Source organism: Cucumis sativus, chromosome 7 (genome assembly GCF_000004075.3).
Source record: "Cucumis sativus cultivar 9930 chromosome 7, Cucumber_9930_V3, whole genome shotgun sequence".
Classification (NCBI taxonomy): Eukaryota; Viridiplantae; Streptophyta; class Magnoliopsida; order Cucurbitales; family Cucurbitaceae; genus Cucumis; species Cucumis sativus.
This window is the reverse complement of record NC_026661.2, coordinates 22321886-22344972: the sequence shown is the minus strand read 5'-3', so window position 1 is coordinate 22344972 and position 23087 is coordinate 22321886. Positions and strand designations below refer to the sequence as shown.

Sequence of the window (23087 nt, the reverse complement as noted above, 5' to 3'; positions counted from 1 at the left end):
ATAAAATTAAACGTAGTCATCAGCGTCGTCTCTCCCTTTCACTTTAATATTTTGAAACATGATCATCACACAGTGTATTTACATCGTCTTTTCATATATAGAGTTATTTTTGTTCATGTCATGTTTGTCATTGTCATTTCAAGCTTTGTATAAATAAAATTTAATTCCTCTTTACCTTTCCGTAAATTAAAGAAAGATGATTGGAGAAAAGTTAGATTTTTTTTTTTTGTATATATAAAGAATTTTTTTAGGAAAGAGTGTATAGGTAATTAAATATATCTAAATCTCATTTTGTGAACACAAGTATCACATTCCTTCCAAATTGGTTGTTTGCTTTTCATTCTAGTTTATAAAGCTTGAGTGTGACGTTTCGGCATTTTCATATGCAAGTGTGCCATAGCTGAAAAATGTTCAAAATGTACTATAAGCGAGACATACCAGTTGAATCCCCGCCCGAGCATTAGATGTACTTTTTGCAAGCAATCTTTTTTTCCTTGCAATTGACAATCTTTAATGCTTATCTTAATGTCTATTTCAATGTATTTCTTTCTTTTCCGCGTTTTATAAATAAAATTTTCCTAAAACGCAAAGGAAGGTTACAACATAGGTCGACGTTATCCACAACTCTTGGATTTTGATCGGTTGCCGCACGATCATCCGTCTTGAGGTTGAAACGCTACGATTGTGACAAGTGGTATCAGAGTCAAATTACCTGAATTTTTGGAAAGCTCTAATTTTGGCAAACAAATTTTCCTTTCACCCTTAATTAATTTAAACTTACATATGAGCGTGAAATCTACTTCTTTATTTCATTTACTTCAAATAATATATATGAATGCTAATATAAACAAAATGAATGTTAGATGACGATATATACCCCATTAAAATTGGTTTTAGGTCAATGAGTGATTTAAACCGTCTAACAATTCTTTAATTTTATTCTCTATCAAGTTAATCATACTTGGCTGCATTTGATATATTGGATTTATTATAATCATACCTTTAAATTTAATCAATTACTCTCTTACACTATTTGTTATATAATCAACTCATATGTTAACATTGATATTCATATATATTTGTAGAATTATAACATTTTGATATCGATTTCATATCAATATTTCAATTATTGGTTTTAAATGTTCTTCCAAAGTGATGTTAAACTGGTTAAATCTATGACATTTCAATGATTTAACTATTTACTTGGAAAGTAAAGTTTGAGAGTCGCTTAAGATGCTATTATCTATCATATGTTTGGTGTGAGCCTAATAACGTATATCTATGTGGTGCTTCTTTTGTGTGATTAGACTGGATATTCATACCAAGCTTTTTATGTATGCATTGTGCTCAGTAGTTGGAGACTTTTGTGAATAACGTCAGGTGAATTTTTCTCCTTGGAACATTTTTTCTTAAGTTATGCGTGGTACGTTGGTTCTCTGTTTGTCTTGTTTGATTGTTTTGTGTCTTAACCTCAGACTTCAAATCTCTTTTTTCTTTTAATAATACAATACATTTTCCACTTAACAAAAAATTACATTTACTTCCTCCTTAATTCCACATGTTTTTAATAGGTTATTATTTAATCTGGATATTCAAATTTACTTTTACACTATCCTACTTTAATTATTGTAGGTTTTGTTTTTAAATTTTAAAATCTACCTAAACAAGGTTAAATTATTTTGTTCATTTTGTTTGTAGTGGGAGTTAATATAAAAATATAATTTAGGAAATGGGGTAAATATGAAATTGTGAAAACTATATAATGAACTTTGAACAGATGAAAAGTTGTAATCATAAAAACTTGATAAGAGTTATGTTTAGTGGAATTTTAGGTTAGATAAAAAGTAATAAAAGAAAACAAGGTGCGGTGCCCCAACGTTGAGGGAACTTTGGTGAAAACCTTGAGCTTTGCTACTTCGTCTGGCCTCAACCCTAATGGAAAAGCGTCAAAAAATTTTAAAGGCAAACTTCTGCTTTTTGTAAAAGCTCAAATTGTTGATTAGTGCAAATGTTTTTCCTTTCCCTATCTACCCACTAACTTCTATCACATTGGCTGCCATATTCTTTTACCTAATTCAACACCTTACTTTCACAACACTACCACCCTCCAAAACCCTAAATATGTTAAGTATTGTGTTATATATGCATGCATGAATCTACATTTTTGCATTTAATTACATGCATCTTTTTCTTTGTTAATGTTGGTTCGTAACAAGAGAGAGAGAGCCTATCTCGAATACAATTGAAAGAAACGTTCATGCAAAATATTCAACTCATCTATTTTATATAAAATCAATCGTAATTTCTACGATGTAATATTAGGTAACAATGAAACTCAATCTCAAAATCAATTAATAACAAAATAAGTAACTTATTTATCTTACGAATAATATGAAATTTCTTTCTCTTTTTAGGAGTTGTCATATTGGACTGTTTGTATAATTATGTGTATATGTAATCTTAGATGTTATGATGATGTAGAGTGTTAGTCACATTTCATTAGGAAAATGATCGAGTTTGGACGTTATAAATTGCAAAACTTTAACCAAAGTTGGTGCCTTTGTGGAGGTGGGGGCCTGAAAAAGGTTAAGAACTAATTAAGGTAGTCATCAAGTCAGCCCTAAATTGGCACGTACGTATGTGTTAATTACTTGAAAAATAAAATTACGTGGAAGTTTTCGTCTTTAATTTATTACTTAATCATGTTTTGATCTATATATTATTGCGATAGTATACGTAACATGATCTGTAAAAGCTAAGTGAAAAGAAATACAAAATTGTTTTGAAAATGGTTTCTACAAACTTACACGGCTGCCAACTTGGCTAAGCAATATGGAGTATACTTCTTGGAAGGGTGTAATGTAAACTATTAAAAATGTCAAAACCCTACTTTTTGTTGTTTAAAAGAAAGCTTTAGGAGTTGAAAAACCAACAACAGTTTCTTTGAAAATTCCAACCATTGGTCCAATAATTGAAATCTTTTCTATCTCCATAAACTAGCTAGCTACCCTCTCCAATATAATATCTTCATTGTGTGCTTTTACAAAGATGTTCAAAGACCATTCTAGAATTTGATCATATTTTACAAATAAATAAATAAAGAGAAGTTGCAAGACAAAACCAAAATAACTTGGCTGCCCAAAAGAAAAGAAAAAAAAGAAAGGCAATGACATTTTCTCCCTTTCCATTTGGTAGTAAAGATTATATTAAGAAGCAAACAGCAAACACAATTTGAAGAAGAAAAAGGAAATATAGAAAGCTGCTTTAAAAGCAATAATGGGTTTTTGGGGAAAGTTTCACTTTGAAATAATTTTTTAAAGTTGTAATAATCATAATAATATGTGTATTTAAAAATAAAAAAACGCCGCGCCATCACCACCAACGTAAGCCTTGTTTCATGATCGACATGTCGGCCCTGAACCAAACCATTAGCCCTCTTGCTTTGCTACCAAGTACGATTGTCACTTAACCAAAGAAAGAAAATAGACTGTTGTTTCTCAAATATTATTTTACAAAAGGAAAAATTACCATTTCTTTGTTTTATGATTATATTGTATTAAATGTTAGAAGTATAGTATATCAATTAAGTTAAATAAATAATTTAAACCACACAAATGTGTGTGTTAAACTATCATCAAATACTCTCGTTAATTTAGCAAATTTTCTTTTACAAAAAGTAAGTTTTATTGGTTTTTATATATTTCATTTACAATTTTACTTGTAATGAAAGACATGCATACAAGAAGTTAAAAGACAATATATCCTAAAAGTTGTCTCATTCACTTATCCATGAATACACCTTAGTTTTTTTTTATAAAATTTTGATTTTATGTAAAATGTATTTGTTTCTTTTAATATGCAATCCACTTTGTGTTATTTTGAATCAAATATTTTGTTTCTGTTTATAAGATATTTTTTTAAAACTTTACTGTCATATTTTTCGTAAACTAGTTTTTTCCTTTTCCTTTTTTTATTATCAAGTATTGTATCAAGATCATTTGAATTTAGTATAAATTATTTAAATAGAGTACGAGATCGTTTAGAATGGACACATGGTACAAATTTGTTTAAATTGGATACGAGGAAATATCGTATACCAAAATCGTTTAAAGTGAATACAAGATCATTTTTTTAAGCGTGTGGTGGATTAATTGTGAACTATTTTTGTTATTTTATGTGGTGGAATTTTTTCTATTTTTCAAAACTATTGTATATGATATAAATATTTGTAAATTTTGTTCTATTTTCATTAAGCCTGTAATTGACTGACCCAATTCGGCTGAAGGGGTTGGGCTATGACTTGTAAAAATGGGATCGTGCTGGACCAAGCAGAAAAAGATGTGGAGGCCCATTAATGATAAAAACTTTATATTGGGCCGAGCTGTGGGTATGGGCCATACCGGGTTCGATGATAAACTGACACGTCGTACGGCATTAGACTGCGCAGGCACTTGAACCCTTTTCCCTCTCGGTCACCGTCACGATCTCTCTCTCTCTTCTCTCTCATTTCCTCCCGCGCTCGATAACGAAATTTCACGCCCGAGCGATACTATTGCGAGACATCTCTTGTTAAGCAAACTGCGGCGTATGGTACGTTCCTCTGAAAGTTTTGGTTGCATTTCTCTCTTTGCGGCTCATCTTTTATTGTCCGAATCGGCATTCTAGGGTTCTATATTTGCCTGTATTGGTCGTGGTTTTGAGTTTGCGGAGTAAACTAGGGTTTTGGCGTTACGGTGGATTTATGAGGAGAATTTTGTTCTCCGTTTGGTGTTTTGAGAGTAGGATGATTCTTGAAGGATGAACGATGCCGGTACTGCGTAGCGGAGTGCGCAGGGGCCGGGCAAAGCAGCGGAAAGACGTGTTGAGTCCGATCGAGACAGAAGGAGAGGCCATTGCGACTAGAACAAGAAGGAGAAGGAAGGCTGCGACGGCAGTAGAATTGGTTCCTAATACTAACGAGAAACAGTTGCAAGAAGGAAACGCTCAGCAGCTGCCACCGGTCGATGATAAGGTAGCTGCTGTGCTAGCTATTCCGGAGGAGCATCGGGTGTCGAAGGAAGATTTTCGTGTCAGAGGTGGAGATCAGCTTGGTATTGGTGAGGTAGGAGGCGCTGCTGGTGGAGCTAAGAAGGAAGAATTAGGGGATAAGAAAATGAATGATCGTGACAGTGGAGCAGGAAGCAACGATAAAGCTCACGCTGTTGAAGAGGAGGGAAGCACAACACCACTTCCTGAGAAGGTTAGTACTATTACAGCTGCAGTAGTAAGTTAAAAATGCGGACTCGATGCGTTGTTTGCTGCATGTATTGATTGATCTGCGGGTTAATATTACATAGTTTTTTTTTTTTTTTTTTTTTTTTTTTTTTTTTTTTTTTTTTTTTTTTTTGGTGGTGGATGAAGGACTAATGTATGGTGCACATTTCTCTCAGTTTATGACAAACTTTTTATGGGACGTCTCGTGATAATGGATTTCATGGGGAAAATGTTTTTTCACAATGCTTGGTGAAAAAAAAATCTCCTCTCTATTCGTTGAGATCCAATATGGAGTTGAATTCGCACATTTAGGGTTCCGTTTGGAGTCCTTATTGATTCTAAATTCAATCACCATTAGGGCTTTCTAGGAAGTTAAATATCGTTTTAAGAATTAAGAAAGTTAGGGTTCATACTATTTCATTTGTTGCTGGATATAATTGGTGCAGGAAGTAGCATGTATTTTTTTTTTTTAGTACAATAGGGGTGGGAAATTCAAACTAGAGTTTAGAGCCCTTGGTCACTAACACGCACTATATGACAGTTGTGTAATGCCCACTTTGGCAAGTAATGGTACATAATTATTTTAGTTACTTCACTATTTTTTAACTGATCACTTAGCTTGTTAGTTGTCTTGATATCATGTTTGGAAATTTATCTTTTTGACTATAGAATTGCTTAATCCATCTTCGTTTCACACCTATGCGTATACCTATATTTCTTAGAACAATTGACAATAAATTGTAGTTGGACAAAGATTCCGGAGAAGCTTGGCTGCTATTAGCCGGGTCATTTAGATATGTAAGATGCTAACCAGTTTTTTTGTCATCTCATCTCTAATCATATCCTTATTTTCTATGTTGAATGTTATTTGGTAGCTGCAATTTTCCATGGGCTCTCTTGATTTTTCTTGAAATGGATACTCTGCATTACTTTCAATTTTAGTCATTAGCATTCCTCATACTTCTATTCTTAGTCTGGTTTTTACCACTAATGTGCATTTTCATTCACCTTGCCATCATTAGGATCTCATTATTTTACTATCTTATAAAATAACAAAAATGCTCAGATTGTGTACTGTTTCGTGCTTGTGCTAATTTTTTTCTCTGCAAGGCTGTCTTCTGGCTTCTTGCAGTAGGCACTTTGGTCTTTGAGCTTTGTAATTCTAAAGATATATTGTTAGTTTCTTCATTTTTTTTTCAAATGCTATTCTTTATAAATAATGTAGCAATGTTGCGGCCAAAGTTAGAGTTTATGATCTCTTCTTTCTAGAGAAGGTTTTTTTTTTTAAGGAGAAGCTTCGTTTATTGTTAGCCCATTATAATCTTTTTCCATAAAAAAATCCTGCAGATTCAGGTGGGTGGTTCCCCACTCTACAGGATAGATAGGAAGCTGGGTAAAGGTGGATTTGGACAGGTTTATGTTGGACGGCGTGCTTCCACTGTTAATACAAATGAGAGAACTGGCCCTGGTGCTGTGGAGGTAAGCATCAGGACAATTTTGATTTACACATAGATTCCCACCCCATTCTCTTCCTCTCTCTGCATGTGTCGCAATGAACAAAATTTCTGATTTAGGTGGCTTTGAAATTTGAGCATAGAAGTAGCAAGGGATGTAATTATGGACCACCTTATGAGTGGCAAGTTTACAAGTGAGTGGTTCTATTATCTATCTTCATCGATTTTTCTTTTTTGTTTTTTTGGTGATTCTTATACTTTATCACTCTCACAGTACTCTTGGTGGTAGTCATGGTGTACCCCGGGTGCATTACAAAGGGAGACAAGGTGACTACTATATTATGGTATGTTCCTACGTGTTTCTCTCTGGTTTTCCTTTTGGTTGCATCTTCTTTGTTTTGAAGGTCATATTTACTGGTCTATACACGTAACTTTAATCTTTCAGGTTATGGATATGCTTGGGCCGAGCTTGTGGGACGTCTGGAATAATAACGCTCATACGTGAGTAAAGAAAGAATCTTTTCTCAACATCCATTTGAACCTTAAGTATTATCTTTTAATAATAATAACAATTATTATTATTTTTATTTCAGAATGTCTGTTGAAATGGTTGCATGCATTGCTATTGAAGCAATATCTATATTGGAAAAGATGCACTCTCGCGGGTAAGGATTCTGTTGGGAGGCATTTAGATCTTGTGTAAGCTTGTTGTGCAAACAGCACGTCTCATGTTTTCAAATCTTATTTTTATTATTAATATTCCTAATTTAATTATCTCTCTGTTAGGTATATTCACGGTGATGTCAAACCTGAAAATTTTCTGCTTGGTCCTTCAGGGACCCCAGATGAAAAAAAGTTGTTTTTGGTTGATCTTGGCTTAGGTATATTATATTATGACTTGCATCATTTCTCATTTAATATTCATTTTGTAGCATCTTGCACTATTCTTTGTTTTTATCATTTTCAGCAACTAGATGGCGCGATGGTTCTGGCCAGCACGTTGAATATGATCAGAGACCTGATGTATTCAGGTGCACCTTTATCCTGTTTTTATTTTATAGATCTCTGCTATTTGTCCATCCTAAAGTTCTTGTATTCTTGGTACTGTCTGTTATTGAAGGTCTTGGTTTGTTTGTGTTCTGTTTTGACAGAGGAACAGTGCGCTATGCTAGTGTACATGCTCATTTAGGGAGAATCGGTAGCCGGAGAGATGATCTAGAATCTCTTGCCTACACACTAGTTTTCCTTCTTCGGGGTCGCCTACCTTGGCAAGGATATCAGGTTGATCCTTTCTTAAGTTGTATAGACTGTTTATCTCCTGTATATATGCACATGCACATGCAAGACTTAACCATGATACTGGTTACAGGGAGAGAACAAAGGATTCCTGGTTTCCAAGAAGAAGATGGCTACTTCTCCGGAGACTTTATGTTGCTTTTGTCCGCAACCCTTCAAACAGTTTGTTGAATATGTGGTGAACTTGAAGTTTGATGAAGAACCTAATTATGCAAAATATATTTCACTTTTTGATGGAATCATTGGCCCAAATCCTGAGATCAGGCCAATAAATACAGATGGTGCTCAAAAGGTATGTCGTGAAGGCACATAAAAGACTATAGATATTTGTGGCCTCCTATTTAGATGAGTTTGGGGTGTGATAGGATCTAACTTTCTGAAGCTCCTTCTGAAGCTCATTTGTCAGGTAGGACATAAGCGAGGCAGATTGAGTTTGGAGGAGGAGGAGGATGAACAACCAAAGAAGAAGGTTCGGATGGGCATGCCTGCAACACAATGGATCAGTGTGTATAATGCTAGGCGGCCTATGAAACAGAGGTATTCATTCATAAAATGATAGATTTTGTGCTTTATCCACATTGAGATGCATAAAGTCTTCATAAATTAGACACCATGTTTGTTTCTGGGTCGCCAATGTATAATAATGTATCATCCTTACAAGATGGGGTGAAATTGATATTTACCTGTTTGAAATAATGAATTATTTTGTTGTGTAGGTATCACTATAATGTAGCTGATGCAAGGCTTGCGCAGCATATAGAGAAAGGGAATGAGGATGGCTTGTTTATAAGTAGTGTAGCCTCATGTCAGAATTTATGGGCCTTGATAATGGATGCTGGCACTGGGTTTTCAACACAAGTTTATGAACTTTCACCCAATTTTCTTCACAAGGTAACTTACTTTTTTACCCCTCCTTGGAATGGCATCAATAATATTTGGGCCATCACACAAACTTACCGCATTTAACCTTTTAACTTCTATGGGTCCAATTTTATGTATTGATGAATTGGTTTGTGAATGAAGGAATGGATCATGGAGCATTGGGAAAAGAACTATTATATTACAGCAGTTGCCGGAGTCGTCAATGGCAGCTCATTGGTTGTAATGTCAAAGGGTGAGTTTGAATATATTTTACCATCTTCAGTTGTAGAGTTCTCATGATTTTATTATTATTATTATTATTATTATTATGTTTTTAAATGTTAATTGAGTCAATTTAATTAAATGATTACAGGCACCCAGTACTTGCAACAGTCATACAAAGTCAGTGATTCTTTTCCATTCAAATGGATAAACAAAAAGTGGAGGGAGGGATTCTATGTAACGGCAATGGCCACCTCAGGAAGTAGGTGGGGTGTCGTAATGTCCCGTGGATCAGGATTTTCTGATCAGGTAATTTCTTGCAGCCAGCTTTGCCAGTAGAGTACCGAACTGAACTGACCGACTGACGGGGGGTTCTTAAATTTCAGGTGGTGGAATTGGATTTCTTATATCCTAGTGAAGGTATTCATCGCCGATGGGACTGTGGGTACCGAATCACGGCAACTGCAGCAACCAGTGACCAAGCAGCCTTTGTTCTTAGTGTGCCAAGGCGAAAACCTGCTGACGAGACTCAGGAGACTCTACGAACATCTGCATTTCCGAGTACCCATGTTAAGGTATGGTATAAAACTCTTATAATCTGTTAATGGCTTTGTTGGATTTTGTTGTTAAATGATCTAAAAATGTAATGATGGTTCTGTCATTCCTACTACAGGAGAAATGGGCAAAGAACCTTTATATTGCATCCGTATGTTATGGAAGAACAGTTTCGTGATCTTTCTTCTGTTACCGTTCTACCCTAACAAAAAGGCACAGGAAGAGACCTCAAGCTTAGAACAGCTTTTGATGACCTTAGTCGAATTAATGAAATGTAATTAAGTAGTTAGTTGTTAGTTGGTATGTGTTAGAAGGTTTGTGAATTATTGCCATTTATAGAAAAATATGCAAAATCATTATCGGTCAATGATAATTTAAGCCTTACAAACTTTGTTTTCAAATCTCTCCTCCTCCCTAACAAAAAGATAATACAAAGCAACTGAAAGCACTTTCCATTTCATTTTTTTAGTAAAGTTGGGGCCATCTTGTTCCTTCACTTTTAAGTGCCCCCCAGGCTACACTTCTTTTGCTAGATGAGAACATAACATACATTACTGATAGTTTTCAGCAAATTCCAAGTAACCATTGACCTTCCAAATGTACTTTTTGAGGATGAAGAACGGGTTAGTTAAATTTGGTCCGAGTTGAACGCGGAAGGCCTGCAGCATAATCTCCCTATATGCACTTTTTCCTAAGCAAAGACAAATGCACAGCATGAAGATCTACTGATATTTGTTTCAAGGAAAGAAAATTAGAGATGTTTCAATTGGTTGCTTTCCTACCTCATGGCGATCATGCTCATAGCGTACTACAAATATGCATCGACAACCACTAATATCATGTAACCTCCTCTGAATTTCCACAACATGTGCATCGAAGTAGAGGGCATGATCTTGTCTTTCCTGTGTAAATAAGCCATAACACTATCCAATGTGAGATTATATAATTTGAAACATTTTTGGCACTAAGGATTACTTGTCACCATTTTAGTTTTACAACAGAAACAAGAAACAATTTAGTGATTATAGTTCAGTACAAAGCTTTTCTGGTAGCTAGACTGTTTGTTGCTTGCAACCCCTCGCTAAAAAAACTCAATTTGGGAACAAAGGATTCCTATAAGGGTCACGTGTGAAGGCATTTTCGCCTCTTAAGTTTTAAGGCTTCTTGTGTGTGTGTGTTTACGTCTCCATTTCAAAACAACAATAATAATGAATAGCAGAGTTACCTGGAAACATAACACAAGATCTCCAACTTTCACTCTGTAACACTCGGAAGATTCCAAAGGTATAGACCGATCACGCACTCCTCTTCCAACATTAACCCACTCATCCTCATCCTTTCTGAAACCAGCATATCGAACTCGAGCGTCCTGTGAAGTTTGTTGCAATAGCATAAAAAAAGCACAACAAATCATGAGGCTTTTCTCTTCAACGTCTAAATATTTGTCTACTTTTTTCCAGAGGTTTCATAATGATAAACCACAGTAGAAAACAACAGCGTATTTAGCGTATTTAGTGCATTTGCAACTTACAGGCCACAGCAGTCTAAATAAATACATGAATTGTGTGGGAAAAATCTTACTAGTTCTCCATGGCAATTAACTCGGTAAGTGAGGAAGGAAGCTACGTCATACCTAAGGAATAAAAAAACATTAATAAGATTGTATTAAAACATACGTGTCTTAAACCAAAACTGATTATGCAGCAACAGTGCTTGCTGAAAGCAGAATAATGTGGATAGAATAATGTGAATCTTGAAATATTAATGGCTTTTCTGTAAAGCATCAAGTTGACACTCGAAGAGACAAGCCTTCTCATAGATATACATATGATAGGTCCATTATCTATGTCATTGCCCATATATAACTAACAAATTGAATGCGTCAATCATTTCATGGAGACTTATCTCATGTGCTTTGCGACGAACTACTTAAAAGTTGGTTTAGGTGGATTCCATGGGGATAGTATTGGTATAGCACCACCTCTCATATCTCTATTCCTAGTACGCCGTTTCGGGTACTCTATGGCAGATCACCACCAGCAATGGTCTCTTATGGTGATAAAAAAACGACGAATAACACTTTAGAGAGGGAACAAGCTTTGCTAGCCCTTAAAGAACACTTGTTGCTAGCTCAAGAGAGAATGAAGAAAGCAGCAGATACGAAAAGTGGGGAGGTTCTGTTTGAAAAGGGAGATTTGGTGTTTCACACTAAGTAGTGTGTTCTATTATTTTATTAAACAGCCGAACTTTTACTGAGAACAGTACTAACACAGCCTTGAAAACAAAGAATAACACAAGAACTAATACAGAAATAAACCAAGTTCAACATAAAACTAAAAGACTGAATGCAACACATTTGTAACAAAGTTAACATGCAAACATTACTATCAAGAGTGCAGCATCCTGAATGACCGAGAAGATAGCATTGTTTATATGGAGATTTGTCTTCCACTTGTTTTTCCAAGTGTGAAATGAAAATAAACTCAAGGCACTTGTTCGATTCTAGCTATGATTACAGGTAACTAAACCGAGGCACTACATCCAACTGGGGAGCAATTGCTGTCTACCTAATATATTCCAATGGATTCAATATGTCATTTACAGTTTACGATCCATGAAAATTGTGCTTGTATGAATATGAAAATATGAATCCATCACATATCAAGCTCATAAAACAGTTTTATATTCTCTGCTCTATACTTTTCTCACCAGGCATGGTCTCTTGATGAAAATGCCTCAAATGCTAACTCTGAAAGATCAGTTGCCTTGCCTGCGTTAAATTTTCAAGTAATGATATTAAAAAAGTCAACAGTTTGTTTTGGAAATGGACAGATTTCAAGTTTGCCAAAACGTATAAAAAGTGATAATTGCTGAAGTTGCAAATCTTAGTATCCTACCTTGGCCAAAGATCAAATCATGCAAGGACACACGGCAGATTTCAATTCACAATGAAGCTCTAGATGTGCAATGCACAGAGTACTAACCAAGTTTACAGCCATCCGTACTTGTTTGTTAAGCTTAGACTAACATGCTTTGGAACTAAGATCATGAGTTTCAAGTTTCATCGCCTAGGCATCTTTCCACTTAAAATTCCTTGATAAAAGATTTGGTTATATAAGCATGACTAAATCTTCAATCATCGTGCACGCGGTACTTGAATAATTCTAGGCACGAATGAGTTACCAAACACTGTGCAGCCCCTCCCTCTACCATCCAAATATTGTGCAACAGAATAAAAGAAAACCGTCGCAGAGCCAAAACATATAGAATTACGTATATACCAATAACCGCAGCGATTGGTTGCTGCATTAGCAGTGGAAAGGAGAATTTCAGATAGCGTTTCCAGAATTCATCAGTTAATGACGCGAAATTTACCTTTGAATTCAGGTGGTCCAGATGAAGGCGCGTGAGTTAAAAAATCACTCTCCGAATGATAAAGCAAGAGTTTCGGTGGTGGAGACGGAGGGGGAGACGATGGCGTAGGTAGAGGTGGAAGTTCAGACGGAGGCGGAGGTGGAGGTTCAGACGGAGGCGGAGGTGGAGGCCGAGCTTTCTTAGAACTAGCTCGCAATTCCTTTCTCCGATTCTCAAACCAGGCATGCACCTAGGGCACGTAAGAAATACCAAATATCAAGAAAACAATGAAAACAAAGTAGAATGTGGATTCTAATAAAAAAAAAAAAAAAGTCGAATACATGTTCCGTAGTGACGGGAGATTTTGCAGCGCGCCACGGAGAGCAACTGCAAGAAAGAGAGAGCATAAAAAGAAAGGCATGATGCTTGATTGCAAGAATATTGGTTTGAACTTTGAAGAATCGGTCGAAGGTTTTAATAAACTGGGCCCGCAAACCTGAAATGAAGCGCGACATCTTGGAAGAACTCTTGACCAAGTGTTTGATCTCTAGAATCCTTCAAGATATTATCCATCTCCACAATCTGCAAAATTAGCGGCAGAGGAAAATGCTGTAATGAATTTCTGCACATAACTGGAAGAGGGAGAGTAGAGTCGATCGGAAGCATGGATTGAAAGACATAAAGTTCGCATAACATAAGAACTTGCCTCAGCTAGTGTGAATTCGAATGAAGAATCATCTAAAAGCTTTGACGATTTTCGATGCTCCATAGCCAAAAACAGAAGAAATTATGGAAAACGCACGAAGAAGAAGAAGAAGAAGAGGAAGAAGAGGTAAGAAGTGTGGTTGTTGTTGTTGGTGTTGAGACAATATAAACCCTCCTTATGTCTCTTCTTTAACATCATCAATCTCTCTATTTATATATTCTAATTATTTAATTATTTATTTTAGTTAGACAATATTTAGGTGCATAATATTTTCAACTATGAATGCTTTGATAAGTTGGGTATGTTTAGTTTTATTTTTTTCTAAATAAAATATTTCTACCTATGTTAAATTTATCTATTTTTTATTACTTTGTGGGAATAAACTTGAAAAAGGCTAACAATACAATTATAAAAAATGAAATAAAATGTTTAATCTAAGGACGTAATGTTAACGATGGAAGTATGAGATTTGAACCACATATTTTGTGGTTAGTAGTACACTCCAATATCAATTGACCCATAAGTCATAATATAGTTTATGTTTGAGGTACAACTACGTATAGGTAGAATTGTAAATACTCTAACGAATGGGAAAATAAAGAATAAAAAATAGTAAACATTGTAATTTAAAAAATCACTTTAAACATAGTTAATTGTTAATTATAATAGTAGGATATACCATTATCATATCTACTACGTGGAGTCGCATGGAGGCAACATGAATGTTCAAAAAATTTAAAAGAAAGCAACATCAAGGACGGTGACATTCCATCAATAAGCTAACATCCCTTTGCTATCTTTTGCACACGTGCACCAATATTTCCTTCATCCATATAACCGGTATCAAGAACAATAATATGACTCTATAAGTAAGCGACATCAATTTGGTATCTTTTGCATACTTTTGTCATGTGTAGCACATATTCCCTTCATCCATTTTCTTAAGGTTAGGTGTGTGAATACAATTTTCGAAAACTTTAGAGGATTTTTTTAGAACTATTATATAGCGATTTTTAACCACATATATGGCGACGATAAAAGAATCTTTGATCACCATTCTTTCAATATTAATCATTTCCATCTAAAACCAGTGATAGGTACATTTTTCTTAACTCAATTTGTTTTAAGTTTAAAGTTATTTTCAAAACAAAGTATACAAAGTTTAGAGATATTGTCAATAATTTAGGGTAAAAATAATTAGATAATAGTAATTTAAAAAGGTTAAAGGAGGTAGAAGGATGATAAGAAATGAGAATAAGATTGGTATCATCTCGAGTGAAACTTAAAATGAAAACGTGAATGATAATTTTTGGTGGATTGAGTTTTGTTACGTTTTTCATTCTTAATTTTGTTTAAACATGGTGAATAGAATAAAAATAAAAGTAGAGTGGATATCACAATTATTATTGTTTGATTCTCATCTAAACGTGTAAATGAATGTCTTTAAATAGGTTCGACATCCTACTGATCACTATTATTGTGTAGTAGAAGTATATATATACATATACAAAATAACTTTATCCTTGGTTGGTCAACAAGAATCTCATTATACAAATAAATTCCACAACTATATTTTTAGGTAAAATTGTTCTATATATATTTGTATTTATCTCCAATATATGTCATAAAGTCCCTCATTGTCCACATCAATAAAAAGGCACAAAGTCAAATGAGCAGTGCTTAACCCACACAAGGTTCTATTATTGTCTAAGAGGTTCCAAATTTTGATCTGTTGAGGGAGAGAGAGTTGGGAGGAAGTTGAAAGGTGGAAGAAAGAATGGAATCCTACATACCCCATTAAAAGGGCTTTAATTTGTTGTGTTGTTCCTTAATAATCTCTCATTTGTTTCTCTTTGTGTTTTCTTCCCCCACATGCATCCATCCAACCCAAAGACTATTTCTAGCTCTTTCCCTTTCTCCTCCACCACATCCCTCACCAATTCATAAATCTATCTTCTGGCCGGTTCCTCTTGTTTAATTTTATTTTAACACAACAACAAACACCCACATTTCTTCTACTCTTATAGCTGTATCTCTCACAATCCTTCAACTTCAACCTCTCTCTTCCATCTGTTAGATCAGAGACCACCACGTACGTTTTCATGGAAACCCCATTGAAGGATTCGGTTCTTGATTTCTACATTGACGACCAGGGTGTCACTCCCTGGACCCTCTCTGTTGCTAGGTCAGACACACACACATATATATAATTCATATATAACTTACTACTTTTAATTACTTCCTTCATCTTTCTTTCTTTAGCTCCCCTACATACACACACACACACACACACTATAATGTCAATTCTTAATGCTTTTACATCCTCAATCCTCGCTCTTTTTTTCAAAATAAAATAGTTTGTTTTATTGGTTGCTGTGAACGCGTTTGCTATGGGGCAAATAAAACTGCGCATTTCTATCTCTTCAAGAGACGACAAAAGGAAAAGAAAAAGAAAAGGTTTTGGCATATTGGGTTGACGTCTACTCGTAAAGGATGAGGTCAAAGACTCAAATGTTTTGAAATTGATTATTTTGGCCTTATCTTTTTGTTGTGCCAACCCTTTATGTGAGAAAGAGGAATAAAACAATACAAAATTTAAATATAACTGTATTTTCATAATAATCTTAATAAATAGGTACTAAAGAAAGAAAAAGGTTTAAAAAATAGCTATATTAATTTTTAAAAAATCCTAATATGCAATACACTCCCACGATTGGTTTGGTTTAGCTTATCAACCACCTAAAAACACAGCCACCAATAGCACAAGTTCTTCCTAATTAACTTTGGTTTACTGTACTGCACTTCAATTATATAGTTGAATTGGTTAAAGCCATATTCATTCGATTAGGGGTAGTTTCATCTTGAGTCTTTAACTACTATTATGACGAGTTGATTATTTATCACAATTAATTCTCCCTAGTGGATATAATTTACTGCGGGATCCCCATCACAATAAAGGTCTAGCCTTCACAGAGAAAGAGAGGGATGCCCACTACTTGTGTGGTCTTCTGCCTCCTACTGTTATTTCTCAAGATCTTCAGGTAATCTAATTCTTCTACTATTTAATTATTTCTCAACTCTAATCTTGGGTCACCCACCTTTTTGGTATATATTTATTTACCTCTCAAATATAATATGATAGGTAAAGAGGTTGTTAAACAACCTACGAGAATATCAAGTTCCTCTACAAAAATACATGGCCATGATGGATCTTCAGGTAATAGTGTCCTGTTTTTCACGCTTCTCTTAGATTCTACGTGGTGGGCAAGGACTATGACTAATATATTTCTTACATTTTTTACCCATATGAATATTTTTTGATGCATCACATCACAAATCACAATGCGGTGTTATTTTGAAATGGCTGTTAATACTAATATAATGATCACAATAGTTCCAAAGTAATTTGATTTGTCAATTACGATGAAGTTAAAGTTGATCGATTATATTTACCTTGTTCAGGAAAGCAATGAAAAGTTGTTCTACAAACTTCTAATTGAGCATGTTGAGGAGTTACTTCCAGTGGTTTATACTCCAACTGTAGGGGAAGCATGCCAGAAATATGGAAGTATCTTCAAGCGTCCTCAGGGTCTTTATATTAGTTTGAAGGAGAAGTATGGTTAATCATAGTCTTTCTTCAGTTCTGTGGTCTTACATTATAAGTCAAAGTTGCACAGACTTCCTCACCCTTTTGGATTCTTGTGCAGAGGGAAGATCTTAGAGGTTTTACGAAATTGGCCTGAGAGGAATATTCAAGTCATTGTTGTCACTGATGGTGAGCGAATCCTAGGACTGGGTGATCTTGGTTGCCAGGTATAACTAATTGTGGGTTATGATTTTGTTTGCATTTGCTCTTTTAACACAAAATTTGACCTTTTTGTGTCGTTTATTAATCGTTAACGGTATCTGTTATCTTTTTCTTTTGAAATCTCGTGCTTTGTAATTTCTTACATTCGATGGAATAATTCAGGGTATGGGAATTCCAGTTGGAAAACTTTCACTATATAGTGCCCTTGGTGGTGTCCGTCCTTCTGCAGTATGTATTTTTCTATGCTATTCCTTTTTCAATGGAAATATCCATCGACTTTTCATCTAATTCCTTCATTTAAAAATGTTGGTTCCCTTAATTCTATCAAGTCTAACTGAAATGATTCCATTCCAGTGATGCAATAACAAAAGTTCTGAATTTGAAAGTTTTTGTAAGGATGATTTTCAACCAACGTGCATAACATTTTGTTGACTTTCTGGGAAGAAAAAGAAAAAGAATTGTCTTATCACAAAGGTTAACTCTTTCAGTGCTTGCCTGTGACCATCGATGTGGGGACGAACAATGAAAGGTTGTTGAACGACGAATTTTACATAGGGCTCAGGCAAAAAAGGGCTACTGGTCAGGTCTGTAGTATTTGGTTACCCAGTCGATTCTTTGTGTTTTTTGATAGTGCAATGAAGTTGGCACCTTTCTGTTTCTTGCTTTAGGAATACACTGAACTTGTCCACGAATTCATGGGGGCAGTCAAACAGAATTATGGAGAGAAAATCCTCATTCAGGTACAATTTTAATGACACAACATAACCCAAGTGTTCTAACATTCTGATACAGCCTTACTTTACTTGTTCTTTTGGTTCTTTCCCGCTGATAATGGCCTGCCACATTTCCAGTTTGAAGACTTTGCCAACCACAATGCCTTTGATCTGTTAGAAAAATACAGCAATACTCACCTTGTTTTTAACGACGATATTCAGGTTATTATTCAATGATTCCAATGTTTTACTTGATATTTCGAATCTGGCATTCTAATATGTAAACTACTACCGAACAGGGGACAGCATCTGTGGTCCTAGCAGGGGTTGTTGCAGCTTTGAAGCTCGTTGGTGGAACATTGGCTGACCATACATTCCTATTTCTTGGTGCTGGAGAGGTTGTCTTTCCTAAAATGTTATAGAAATCATATTCTATATATGTGCGGGCATTTTCTTCTCGATTGACTTCTCTAGCTTTTGTTGCTTGTAGGCTGGCACAGGGATTGCAGAACTCATTGCTCTAGAGATATCAAAAAGGGTAATGATCATGCAATGCTAATTCCTCATAGTTTTTACAACTTGGAAAGAGATACTGAATCTGATATCAAGGACAATATGTTGTGAGAACCACTAAAGGTTTCTGAATTCACTTTGCAGACAAGTACTGCTTTGGAAGATGCTCGCAAGAAAATCTGGCTTGTCGATTCGAAGGTGGTTCAAAGAAAACGAAAGAAGTTTCTCCTTTTGCTACGGTATATATTTCTATTGACTCCGTTTTTTTTCTATTAGTGTTAATCTTCTTGCTTTGCAGGGTTTGATTGTTAGTTCTCGCAAGGAATCACTCCAACACTTCAAGAAACCTTGGGCACATGAGCATGAACCAATTAAAGATCTTATCGATGCTGTGAAGGTCTCTTTCTTGCCATCTCCATTTTAGAATTTGCATGCTAGTACAAAGCCAAAGGTTTCAAAGTACTTATCCTCCTATCTCATTTCAGGATATCAAACCAACAGTGTTGATTGGGACATCAGGAGTGGGAAGAACATTTACTAAAGACGTTGTGGAGGCCATGGCTGCCATTAACGAGGTATTCTATTTGCTCACTTGCGTTTTATGTCAATTCAGAAGAGAAATTATGTTGACCGTAATTTTATTGTGGATTGCAGAAGCCGATAATTCTTGCTCTCTCGAACCCCACTTCGCAGTCTGAATGCACTGCTGAAGAGGCTTATACATGGACTAAGGTACTAGATACACACTCTATCATGTCCTAGTTTTCGTGTTGTCGATGTTGACCCAATACTTCTATTTCGACTTCATTTTATATGGTCCTTTTCCTCCTTGCAGGGTCGTGCCATTTTTGCTAGCGGCAGTCCATTTAACCCTGTTGAATACGAAGGAAATGTCTTTGTACCTGGACAGGTTTTATACATTCTCCCGTGTCTAAATTTCCTTTTTCTCTTTTTCCCTCAACTGTCTTTCATGAGGTGTGTAAGTCTCACCCTATTACTGTTTTCCTGTTTTACCCAGGCAAATAATGCCTATATTTTTCCTGGCTTTGGTCTTGGATTGATCATGTCCGGTACCATCCGTGTTCGTAATGACATGCTCCTAGCAGCTTGTAAGTGCAAAACTGACTTCTAGGACTTTGAGTTATTTTGATACACAATTCAAAATGATCATTAAATATTTTTTATCCTTCATTTCCCCCTCCTCTGAATCTTCTGACCCTGCGAACGGAGACCAAGATCAGATATCGATAGAGCCTTGAGTCACCTGTAGTCTCTTTTGAAGTTGATTCTCAAAGCCAAAAGTGTTTCAAAAACAATTATGTATCCTTTCAGGCAGGGACAATTTGTTATTGACTTGTTTGTTTTGTTGGAACAGCGGAAGCTCTGGCTGCACAGGTTACTCAAGAGAACTTCGACAAGGGACTCATATACCCTCCATTTACCAACATTAGAAAAATTTCAGCAAATATTGCTGCAAAAGTAGCTGCAAAAGCATATGAACTTGGTTAGCTTAGCAGTACCACTCTTTTTGACTTCCATCATTCTCACTACTATCTCTAACCGAATGTTTCGCCATTTTGCTGTTGCTCTTAGGTCTGGCGACTCGCCTTCCTCAACCGGAAGACTTGGTGAAACACGCAGAGAGTTGTATGTACAGTCCTTCTTACCAAAATTATCGGTGAAGCTGCAAGGTTTCCCCAGTTTTGCCTTCTTCCTTCCCTTTTTTTTCCTTTACGTGTTCAAATCAAACACACATCAGCTTTTGTCAATTATTTGTTCTTCCAACCAACTTCTGTCCTGTAAATTAACTGATGGGATGAGAAGTATGTGGGTTCTAGTTCTTATAATTGAGGTTGAGAGATCAAACACTGATATATAGTATGTAAAAGTTCATAGTCCTATCCATTTTGTGAGAAATAAAGGCAAATTCTAAGAACCTCCCATTATGGCAATGACTTTCCTACTCCAATTTTCTCTAGGTGTGCTACCTCTACTGTCTTGCTTATGTATATAGAATGACTTTTCACATGTTAAAAAAGTCTTGCAAGTGAAAAAATATTGTTTTCAAACACTAATATAAGGTCGTTACAAATCCTCCAAAACTATTATTTTCCTTTTTAGAAAAATGGTATTTTATACCTTATCTAGACAACATCATCTATCTTGTTTACTTGCACATTTTTTTAATAGGTGAAGTTTGATGATTATAATAGGTTTGGATATTCATATCTAGAGTTTAAATTTGAATATGCTAGGATGAGTATAAGATGCACACACCAAATAGCAAAACCATTCAAATATATTGAGTCTAAGATGAAATTTAATTGTTGAAGTTCTACGATTATAACAAGTCCGTGTCATAATATATATTTATCTATGAAAAATTGTTTTAAAAGTAAAGTTGTAGAAAAATATTTATAATTATAGTAAAATATAGAAACCTATCGATAAACTTTAATCAATATAAATGAGAACATTTTATGTTTAGTGTTAGTGATTATTGATATTATTGAAAGAATTTCTTTAACAAAAAAAATGTCAAACACTCTCAAAAGAGCATATAAATATGATTCAAACACTAACAAACAAAAAAAAAAAGTGTAACTTTTATTTTTATAAAATAAAATGAGATTTTTCATAATTTGATGAGACAAATAAAATTTGAATGGTTGAAAATATGGTCAATTTAAGTGGACAAGCACAACTACTTCAACCAGTGCGGCTCTACCTTTTTGTATTGTGTTCATTCAATGGAAATTGCTTCAATAATTCCATCCCATTTCCTTTACTAATCACTATCTATGTTTTTCTACTCCTCAATTTAAATTTATGACTTATATGTTCCTTGGCCATTACCCCACCTTTGATTTTTCTCCTCCAACTCCATCCATATTTCCCTATTTCAATGCTAGAATAATTTTTATCTTTTCTCAATAAGAATTAGATTCTCCTCTCACTAAAATAATAACAATTTTATGTGAACTCCATATCGATGTTTGAATTGAAAATACGAAAATTTTAATTTGATTGTGCATATCTTCAACAAAAGAAAACATACCTTACACATATTATGACAAATTAAGTATTGGAAAATATGGAAGAAATTTCTGAGAACAAAGAGTAGAAAAGAAAGGAAGGGCACTCCCCAGTTTCCTGGAACTTACACCACCAGAATTTATTTACACTCTACAACTGGAAACCTGAGCCTCACACGTGGCAACTAAATAGGAAACTCTTTTTCACGTGTCCGTACCAATCAGCACCATAATATTCCCTTTTTTCATCTGTACTCTCCTTCCTCCACCCTACCCTTATCCTATCTATTTTTCCTTTTAATAAAAACTTCTCTTCTTTTAACCAATTCAAATTATTCATTACATTCAATATTTCACTTTATGCCTTCTTCAATCTACACTTCCTCCCAATTAATATAAATTTAACTTATCAATCATTTCTAAATGCTTTCAATTTGCTCCTAACGTCTAGTATTTGTAAGCTCTTTTGTGTTTATTGAGTATATGCATGGTATGGTATGATGGTAAGTTCTTTTGTGACTTCCGCATAATGATTCTTTCCCATATGTGGGTTCTTAATATTGCATTTGCACCAAGTTTAGCCTCATCTTTTTATATTATTCCTAAGTTTTCTTTGTGGGTTAATTCAATAGCATTTCGTACCAAATTTAAGCATATACATGCTTATTAAATATTTTGTAAATTGTTTAATTTTTCTGCTATTCCTAACAATTGCATAAGTATATGTAAGGAATATATTTAATGCTTAAGGAATATATTTAATGCTTACCTATTCGGAAAAGTTACCTAGAACACTTAAAATTTACATTAATTTTAATTGTGTGTATCATGGGATAATGCATAAATATATTATGTTTTAAATTTATATTATTTGTTTTTTCATTAACAATTATTTTATTTAAGAGTATTGCCAATTACAAAATAAATTTATCATAACCCACCGTATTTTTTACAACATGAAAAAAAAGAAACAGAGATAGTTCATAAGACATTAATTACTCTAATGTCTCAATACCCACAGTCATAATTATTTATTGAGGATAAAGTATATTTAATTTTTTAAACATATTTATCAATAATAATAGTTAATTTGAATTTCAATTGAGAAAAATAATGAAACACAAATATAATACTAAATTGAATTAAGGAAGGAAGTTCATTATATATAATTTATTGATTTAAAAAATTGTTTATTAATTTATGAAATTATATGATAAGCCCAACAAATACAATCGTAATACTTTTTATAATTAAGAGTACATTAATGAGCAAACGTTTCACCTGTAAAAAACAATTAATTAAAAATAAATTGTAATA

At 34.5% G+C, this 23087-nt stretch overlaps 3 protein-coding genes across 5 annotated transcripts; 2 read left to right on the top strand and 1 right to left on the bottom strand.

Annotated features, from left to right (window-relative positions):
- The first annotated feature begins 4437 nt into the window (after positions 1-4437).
- LOC101213589 (casein kinase 1-like protein HD16) lies at positions 4438-10029 on the top strand. Of its 3 annotated transcripts, XM_011661378.2 has the most exons (17): positions 4438-4590; positions 4783-5239; positions 6601-6732; positions 6828-6901; positions 6982-7051; positions 7153-7208; positions 7301-7372; positions 7494-7588; positions 7675-7738; positions 7859-7988; positions 8077-8295; positions 8398-8540; positions 8720-8894; positions 9027-9117; positions 9238-9395; positions 9473-9661; positions 9760-10029. In XM_011661378.2, exons 2-17 carry the CDS (start codon positions 4805-4807, stop codon positions 9817-9819), a joined length of 2163 nt encoding a protein of 720 aa, XP_011659680.1. In that variant the 5' UTR covers positions 4438-4590; positions 4783-4804; the 3' UTR covers positions 9820-10029. The 3 variants fall into 3 exon arrangements, with proteins under 3 accessions (XP_011659680.1, XP_004141661.1, XP_011659678.1); XM_004141613.3 differs by having other exon boundaries at positions 4440-5239; positions 8410-8540; XM_011661376.2 differs by having other exon boundaries at positions 4441-5239.
- LOC101213827 (protein SAWADEE HOMEODOMAIN HOMOLOG 1) lies at positions 9957-13883 on the bottom strand. The gene is made up of 9 exons (XM_004141614.3): positions 13702-13883; positions 13492-13577; positions 13337-13382; positions 13017-13245; positions 12351-12411; positions 11223-11274; positions 10867-11010; positions 10424-10543; positions 9957-10332 (listed from the first exon to the last, which is right to left on the bottom strand). Exons 1-9 carry the CDS (start codon positions 13762-13764, stop codon positions 10270-10272), a joined length of 864 nt encoding a protein of 287 aa, XP_004141662.1. The 5' UTR covers positions 13765-13883; the 3' UTR covers positions 9957-10269.
- A 1523-nt stretch (positions 13884-15406) lies between these two features.
- LOC101214072 (NADP-dependent malic enzyme) lies at positions 15407-20687 on the top strand. Its single transcript, XM_004141615.3, has 19 exons — positions 15407-15886; positions 16622-16742; positions 16844-16918; positions 17164-17315; positions 17409-17514; positions 17672-17737; positions 17998-18093; positions 18178-18249; positions 18361-18444; positions 18522-18620; positions 18713-18760; positions 18880-18933; positions 19034-19132; positions 19221-19310; positions 19390-19467; positions 19571-19645; positions 19754-19844; positions 20111-20239; positions 20329-20687. Exons 1-19 carry the CDS (start codon positions 15804-15806, stop codon positions 20415-20417), a joined length of 1707 nt encoding a protein of 568 aa, XP_004141663.1. The 5' UTR covers positions 15407-15803; the 3' UTR covers positions 20418-20687.
- The last annotated feature ends 2400 nt before the right edge of the window (positions 20688-23087 follow it).